The 8,386-nt window shown below is 41.7% G+C and overlaps 1 protein-coding gene across 4 annotated transcripts; it reads right to left on the bottom strand.

The window, feature by feature from the left end:
- Nucleotides 1–637: 637 nt before the first annotated feature.
- Sara (Smad anchor for receptor activation) lies at nucleotides 638–8,241 on the bottom strand. 4 transcript variants are annotated; one of them, XM_076792603.1, is made up of 13 exons: nucleotides 7,557–8,241; nucleotides 5,150–7,435; nucleotides 4,987–5,066; nucleotides 3,920–4,097; nucleotides 3,271–3,489; nucleotides 2,976–3,098; nucleotides 2,751–2,915; nucleotides 2,444–2,603; nucleotides 1,949–2,364; nucleotides 1,608–1,851; nucleotides 1,397–1,517; nucleotides 1,163–1,324; nucleotides 638–1,055 (listed from the first exon to the last, which is right to left on the bottom strand). In XM_076792603.1, exons 1-13 carry the CDS (start codon nucleotides 7,612–7,614, stop codon nucleotides 900–902), a joined length of 4,368 nt encoding a protein of 1,455 aa, XP_076648718.1. In that variant the 5' UTR covers nucleotides 7,615–8,241; the 3' UTR covers nucleotides 638–899. The 4 variants fall into 4 exon arrangements, with proteins under 4 accessions (XP_076648718.1, XP_076648719.1, XP_076648720.1 ...); XM_076792604.1 differs by having other exon boundaries at nucleotides 3,271–3,462; XM_076792605.1 differs by having other exon boundaries at nucleotides 3,920–4,034.
- Between the last annotated feature and the right edge of the window lie 145 nt (nucleotides 8,242–8,386).

Raw genomic sequence — 8,386 nt, 5'->3', positions numbered from 1 at the left:
GATGTCGTCGTCACGTCTCGCATCAGACGATAGCAATCGAAAGGGACGATCTATCGAAATTCGAATCTTGGAGGGAAAAACAACACAACTACCAATTGAAAATATACCAGAAAATAATCGTGTAACACCGTTACGAACTCTTTCTTTTTTCTCTCTCTTATATCATCGTATTCGAAATTTATGCAAATATTCAATGAATTAACAAAAATCATTTTATTCAGTAACATTTTTAATACTTTCTTCCGTCGAAAAAGTACTATCATTAACTATCATTATACAAATATTACACGAGTAACAACAAAACGTATATATTTACATAATGCAAATAACAGATGACGGTTTTTGGCTGCGAACAAATTCTCGTCAAGCAGTTCCGACACTTAAAAAATTTATACTCATGTACAATGTATAAAAGGATATGACAAGCGTTTCCCAAACGAAGGATACAACAGTGAACACTATCCCGATCTCCGCAACTAAAAGGCTAAAACCGATACAATTTAAAAGAATCCCGATTATCCGACTTCGTATTCGCTTCGTAACGCTCGGCGCGTTGTGAACTATGTTTGGGTGTTAGTAGCATTTCTACCTTTAATGGACATGATTTAGTACAATTTATAATATAAGCGTTTCTGTGTTTTCTATGTTGATAGCATACAGTTAGAAAATATTTTCTCACCGCCTCAAGAGATCTACCTTAATGTTTCTCAGAAATGTTTCAACTGTACATCTCTAGCATACGAATGTCGCGATCTATACATATATGTGTACGTATATGTATATGTATATGTATATGTATATGCATGTGTATACGTGTACGTGTATATACGTGTATCTTGTAGGTTTGTGTATCTTGCCTGGAGAATCGATAACAAACCAGGAGTAACTGGTGACAGGATTTAATCATCAAGTATATAAAAAATTAATTCAAGCACGGTATGCGTATCCTGACTGCTTTGTGCTGCTTTATGCAAAACTTGAATTAATTCGTTGTCCAGACTGTTCATGTAGATCGGTGGTAATTTCATGCCTTCGCTGCCGGCTTCGTAACCCACCTGGCATCATTACAATGTTATTATTATTATTGTTGTTTAGCCGTACAACGTTCTTCGTAGAGATCAAGACTTGGTAGAACGAAACGATTACCAAATCATCGACTTACATTGTCAGGATGAATGGTTGTTCTTACAGCGAGTTTTGTGAAACCAGCGGCACTCAGGAGATCCAATAGCTTTACCAAAGCCGTAGAAGTCGCTTTTGCTATATTCCCGGATAGTTTGTTTATGTCCAGGGGGTCGTGAAGACCATGTGGATGCTCGTCGGACTTTACACAAAAGGCAACATATTGAAAATCGTTTATGGTGAATCGTATTTAAATAATAATCACTGTGTATACCTTGATAATGAACACTTCTGTCCAACGAATGAATCTGGTCGTCCCCTTGTAATCGGTGCCATTGTGGACTCTAATAGATGGAATACCGTCCATCAGTTGTCCATCGATTGGGCTCTTTACACTGTAACGAGATTCTCGGTAATAATTCCGGAACCGGAAATTAAACAAAGAGAAGCGCATATGTACATAACTAGGTACTAAGAAAATTTACCCTATATTGAATTGTACATCGTTTTCGACCCACTTTATGTTCACCGTCTCATCCGGTTCAGGCGCACCCTGTCGACCACAGCCGATCGAAAAATCTTGCATATTTTTCAAAGCTGCTTTCAAAGCTTCCATTTTCTCTGGCATTATTTCCACCATCAATCCGTCCTCCACTATGCTGGATTTAGCCGACAGTCCCATCGACGATTTCAACGCACCATTGATCACGATAAAACTCGTCCCCGTTACTAGAAAAAGGAAAAGAAAAAGAAGAACTCTGAATCAGTCCGATTTCCAGTTAGCAATCTTTCCGCGTGTGCGTTGTTGCTAATCGAGCGCACACACCTGTCCTCGGTTTGTTATTGATGCTTATCGCTTGCGTCTGATAGCTGCTCTCGTCACCCGTGTTCGTTTGTATACAGACTAAATGGGAGTCTGCTGTTATGCTAAAATTCGATGCGTACGCTAAGACGTGATCGTTCGAGTTGTTCAAGCCCTTTATCACTTGGTCGTATCGGTTCTTCGGGAACATTACGTCCGTCATCCTGTTCCTCAGATGTATCGTCAATCCCCTGACTCCTGGCAACGTGTATCCGTAATTTCGAAAGTCCGCTAGCACTTTCATGACCGTGTGACCTATCTCGAAGTACAAAGCGTCTCGAAACCGCACAGAGAACAATGGACAGGGATAGTAACGATACTCGGCACCGAGACGTAGAACGAGCCGCAACGGAAACACCTTGGCCCATGGCATTTCCCACCTAAACAAACTCCCACAACGCTTTAGCAGCGAACGCTTGCAACGAAAGTTATTGTAAAGTTTAGTCTCTCGAAACAAACCTATGTACCAGAAGACCGACTAGGAAAGGAGCAGAGGGCAACACAACCTTCTGCAAACACTGCAAAGTTTGCCTTATAAAAAGGAATCCCGCGTGTTCCCGGGAACCCAAAAGATTTCCTCCTAGGTACAGCGAGAATCCCAACTCGGAGACGGTGTTTCCTACGGTGAGATCATTAATAATTATCCGATTCGTTTGGTCGTTAACGAACTCTCGAGATCATTTCTTTCGTGAACAGCACGCGATTCGTTGAAGATAAAAGAAAAGTACCGTTCAGCCTTATCGCTACGCGATACATAAAGTCAAACCTTTGATAGCTCCCAGGTACAACTGATTAATGAAGATAAGAAGGTCCTTCGGAACCCGAACTTCGTCGGGTAACGTTTCAATCAGTAGTATAACTTCATCTTGCCCCACGCAAGCCAATCCTTTCGACGTCACGTTCCAACATATTTTGTTTACACAACAATTTACTGGAAGAACGTTCGATTACGTTGAATTGCCTTTGTACATTAAATAGATTCTACACTTACAATTCAGTATTTTAACGCAAGCGTAGAGATTCCGATTCACAGCGAATAGAACAGGTGGCTCGCACTCATTTTTCAACGTTGCGTAAAGATGACCCTCGTCCGTTACAGCATGGTACGTTACCTCTATAAAGAGTTAATCGATCGATTGATTGTGCATGCAATGGCAATGTGAACGCATTACCTACCGGTAGGTACATTTGGTAAAGTATAAATTGACGTATCGTATCGATAAGCCTCTGGTAGGTAACGCGTTCAAACGAAGCGAAGTAAATCATCGGTGGGAATTGTCACTTACGTCCTTTATGTATTGTTACGGTCGGAGGAAGAAGATTTGGGTCCACTGGCACATAGCATGCGGTGTTCGGGTCCAGACGCGGTAGGTTTTGTCTCTTGGAAGAGGCACCAGGCACGGACGAGCCAGGTACAGGTGACTTCTTCGTTCCAGATTTTCGGTACGGTGGTTTCAAGTCCCAGGACATATCTAGTTCTGTCAGGTCACAGCCAGGCCTTATTCCTGTGTTTTAGTTAGAGGTGCATAAAACCAAAACAAAACCGGAAGGATCGAGGCAGGCCAGTGATATCGGGTTATCGTTTCCAGGAGTCAAAAGATAAAACTGAATATTGTAAAGGGTACGAGGATGTAACTTGAACTCATAAACCAAATGAAACATAAAATGCGAGGTCTGGGTTAGATGCAGACTAAATTGTGTAAAAAATAATAAAATAATGTCACACAGTCGCATACGTATTTGTACGTATACTACAGAAGTAAGTAAGTTTATAGTTTATAGTTTGTTGATAGAGTTATTGTATATTAATCGTTTAACACAATGCAGCTTGTATAGAGAACACAACCACTTACAATCGAAATCAATGCTCCGCTCCAGCTGCATATTCGTTTAGAAATATTATATCGTGGAATATTATGTTAAAATTTCACCTACCATCGCTGAACATAACAGACTTCGACACTTCCGACCGGTTCTTCGTACCACCTTCTCTTTTCAGAACTCCTACAGGCACCATGACTGTGGGAGGTGGAGGCAATCCGCCGGCTAACTGTTGCAAGGGTGGTATAGTTGAACAGTACTCCATGGGATTATTTGGATTAGGCTGTCTCCCCTATAACCATTTGTCGAATACTCCTAACATTCACATTTATTTCTTCGTCCAGCAAACACAGATCGTTCTCGCAAATCACACGGCAAAAACACGGTTCGATCCGAAATCAAAAGAGAAATAACGTTAACAGATCGTCAGATCACACGATATAGTAATTGTCTGCGTTTACTGAACATTCGTTGCAAAGAAAATATAAAGCAGGCAAGTGTCTTCCACAAATCATACCTACAATTAAACGGTACATGCTTTATATTTGTAACGTGTAAATTAATATAAAGCACAAACAAACAGAAATAAATGTCTAGATTTCTCAAGAAACACGATGCAAACGTATTATAGATCATGCTACTACAAATTTACGCTTTTACAATTCAAACATAGAATTTCTGCAGAATATTTTTGCACAATCAAACGAAATGTCCCTTTCTGTCTTGTAAGCGTAAGAAGATTGTGAAGTATGTAACTAAAATTTTCTGTTTCTCTGCGACTATATTTAAGCAACAGGGAAGAAGTATTCAACAAGTTGTTATAGGTGATTAATATAAACTTATGCTAAAAAAAAAAAAACTAATAAGCCTTACAATCTTCTATTAATAATTCATTATTAGGTAAACCTATGAATCTATTGAGTAAAACTGGAAACGTTGAATGTCGAAACTGATATCTATGTATAAGGTACATTTAAGCATAAAAAAAACTAAAGTAGCTAATCCTACTATGTATCATGTATGCACCAGATTGTTGCAACATGTAGTCACGAAACGTTAATCTCCGACTAATGGAATGTACAAAGTTGTACGAATACTCGTACATATATGGGGAAGCTCTATGTATACAGTATAAAGTTCTAACGCGCATAAAACAGTATGTAAGTTTGTCGTCAATGTACCTGAGGCGAATTGATGTCATTGTTAGCGATACACGAAGCGTAACCAGGGGACCATTCTATCAGACTCTGTTCTGCTTCGGCTGAAAAGCGAAATTTGTTCTGCACTCCAGAGAAACGCTTCGACGATGTTACAACTCAAAGTTTTTTAGATGGAAGTCGTTACCTTTTATAAGAAGTTGATAACAGGAGACGCAAACGCGGCAATCGATGTTCCCTTGATACTCCAATTTGTATTTCATGTTACAGCATTTGCTGCATAGTACCTTGCCACATGCACGACAATGGTGTCGTCTTTTCAGTACCGTGAACTTGACATCGCAGAACATACAGCTGGGCGCGACGCTATCAGGAACCCAAAACGGTGGTTGCTTTCCGAGAACCGAATTCGATTCGGGTAACGAATTATCTAGGATGTTTGCCGGCGGTGGTTGTTCTTGATCTTCTGCCGGGCCATCGACGTTCGATTGCGTTTGACCCGATGAAGTATCGTTCGCAGAACTAGAACCGAGCGTCTGACGTTCGTCCGTATTATTCGATAGAACGATATCCAAAGTCTGAGGACGCGCCGGTTTCTCCGATTCATCGTTGGTATCGCTCGTGCTGGTGCTCGTGCTCGTGCCCGTGCCCGCGCTCGTGTTCGCTCTTGCCATGATTTCATTCAGCAAAGTGTTGTTCCAGTACTTTGTCGTATCATCTAATAATCGCTCTATCAAATATTTTTCTTCAGGATTATCGGACGACGGCGAGGCGTCGCTTTGCACCTTGAGTTCATCGGCTTGACTATCGCGAGCAACGTTCTCTTTTTGTTTGTTCGGCTGCTTGTCTGTTTCATCGTTGCTCAACGATTCCTTCTTTCCATTCGATTTGTATGTACAGTGCTCTTGACCGTCTTTTGTACTTTCTCCACTAGCCGTGTGTTCCTCCGGCGAACCTGCACGTGCATCTCCGAGTTTGATCTGGTTCTGTTGTTGCACTTTGTTGCTCGTATTATTATCAAAAACGTTACCACAGTTATCTTCTTTGACGCGATCGTCGCATCGTTCAGTTTTCTTTCTCGCTTGGTCGGCAGGCAATTCTTTGCACGCTTCTTCCTTCCGATGACTAATTACCATAACGTTTTCTACTTCATCGACCGACTCTTTTTCCATTACATTCGCAACCTCCGGGTTTCTTAAAATCTGCGACGACGAATCCGTTTGATCCGATTGCATCGCATTTTGAACTGTCCCCGTTGCTCCAATTTGATGTTTGTCAACTTCTTCCTTCAATTTTTGGTCTTGCTCCAATTCGGCCAAATACTTGGTCAATACGTCCTCCGATAAATCACCGATCTTATCGAACCTAAGCGGCTCTTTCACCGGATTCGTATTCTTCTTGGATTTTTCGGTTAAATCGGAACTGCAGACATTTTTTTCATTTCCGTCTGACTCATTTTCTATCTGGAATTCCTTTTCACATTCCGGAGCTTCGAATGTCGAATTACACTTCTGGTCTACAAGATCGGAATCGAAATTACGCAAACTACAGGTAGCTTCATTCGAGACTTCTACCTTATTGCTCAAGTCGCTGGAAACTTCGGTTATAGTTACATCTCTAGGTAGTATTGTTTCATTTTTTGTTTCTACGTATCCTGTTGCACGAACATTGCTCGCATTGTCTTCCGTAGCAGTGGCATCGAGCGTAACAAGCAATTCTATGCTCGTAGGTGCTGCAACATTCTCGTGAACGGGAACGAAAACTTCTCTACTTGTACTCCTCGCGTTGTTTACTTGTTTATTCGTTATACTCACTCTTTCGTCTATATCTTTAACTGAATTACAAATTAATCGAGGTGCTTTGGTTCCATAACAAACAGTCTCGGGTTCTATATCGGATTGTACTTCTCGATTGTCTAATACAGAGTCGATGCAATCCGAACTTCCTGGCGGCGCATTTATGTATTCGTTCAAACTGTTAAAGACATTACTAACGCTAGGCTTTGAATGAAATTGATTGAACTTTTTATCGTACCTATTGTCAGCCTTTGGACTACCATGACCATTGTGTTGACTCTGCGTTAACTTTTGCGATATGTCGTTGTGTATCGTTAATGGAAGCGGTTCCGTGTTGTAAGGTAGGACAGACTGTTTCTGCGTCAACTTGCTGTCATTCGTGCTTTCTTGCGTATAAAAATGATCAATGCTCTCGGTGCCATCCTCTTTCGTCTCATCTTTGCTATAAGTCGAATCTTCGTGGACCGTACTCTTCTCTTCGGAGCAGCTGCTTCTCGCGTTCTGCTGTACATCCTTGTGCCTCTCCAATGGTACTATAACGTCGTGTTCTTTGTTAGTTTTCCTAGATTCTATTAAGAGATAATTATACAGTATCGGGGGGTCGACGTTGCACTTGCTCCCCGAGGACGATGCATTGTTGGAAGCGGTATTAACGGATGCTGTTTGCTCCGCGCAATCTAAAAGATACGTTGTTCGTTTTAATCGTCGATCGTAAAGATTTCGCAAAACCGCTGGCTTTGCAACGATCCGGGCCTAACAAACTAGGAAAAAACGGAGACTCAATTGTCGGATTCTTACCTTCGTTAAATTCAAAATCGTCCAGAACCTTGTCCAAATCGACGACAAACTTTTCCATCGCGTCGCAAACGTCACTCGCACTAATCGGGTAAGGTCATTTAACGAACATGTCTATTCAACTTCTGAGAAACAACGTATAGAATGCCCGTGAACGGTATCCGTCGGCGGAAAATCTACGACGTAATTTTCGATTTTCCCGCTGGCCGTTGTTCTCGAACGATTTATGTCACGTCGTCGTGTCGAACGACAGTGTCGGTCGGATTAATCGCTAAGGCAACGAGACATATTCGACGGACACACGGCGAACCTACGGGAAAACGAATCGTTTCGCGTGCACAAATCACTCCGTGTTTCTTCTCTGGTATCCTTGGTCAGTAATGTGTATCATTGCGTTTGCCCATGGCGTGCAACCGTGACATTGGCAACACGAATTTTCATTCGAGTCACGCCTCTCGAGGGAACATTCCACGACGATCAAAGGAACAACCGTAAATCCTTTATCGTCACGTGGATTAATTCAGAGTTAAATAATCCTTTGTACATGTTAGCACAGTACTTTCCCATGGAACTGTCATTCTACGTACGAAGTGGTACGAAGTACGAAGCCAGAGCCAGGGATACGAACACGAACCTTCCATCATATCGATAAATCGAACTTCGCAGCCGCGCGACGGTCTCGATCGATCGATTGTTCGAAAGAGACCGGTGAATTTCATCCCCCTAGATTCTAGGCCCTAGACACTAGATCCTAGACGAGCGAATCGTTGTCGACGAGTTATCAAAGATTTACTGGAAAACATCGAATAACCAATTAATCAATGGAGATTCTT

This window comes from Halictus rubicundus, chromosome 8 (genome assembly GCF_050948215.1).
Source record: "Halictus rubicundus isolate RS-2024b chromosome 8, iyHalRubi1_principal, whole genome shotgun sequence".
Lineage (NCBI taxonomy): Eukaryota > Metazoa > Arthropoda > Insecta > Hymenoptera > Halictidae > Halictus > Halictus rubicundus.
Note: the sequence above shows the minus strand (reverse complement) of the source record. Positions and strands in the feature narration are given on the sequence as shown.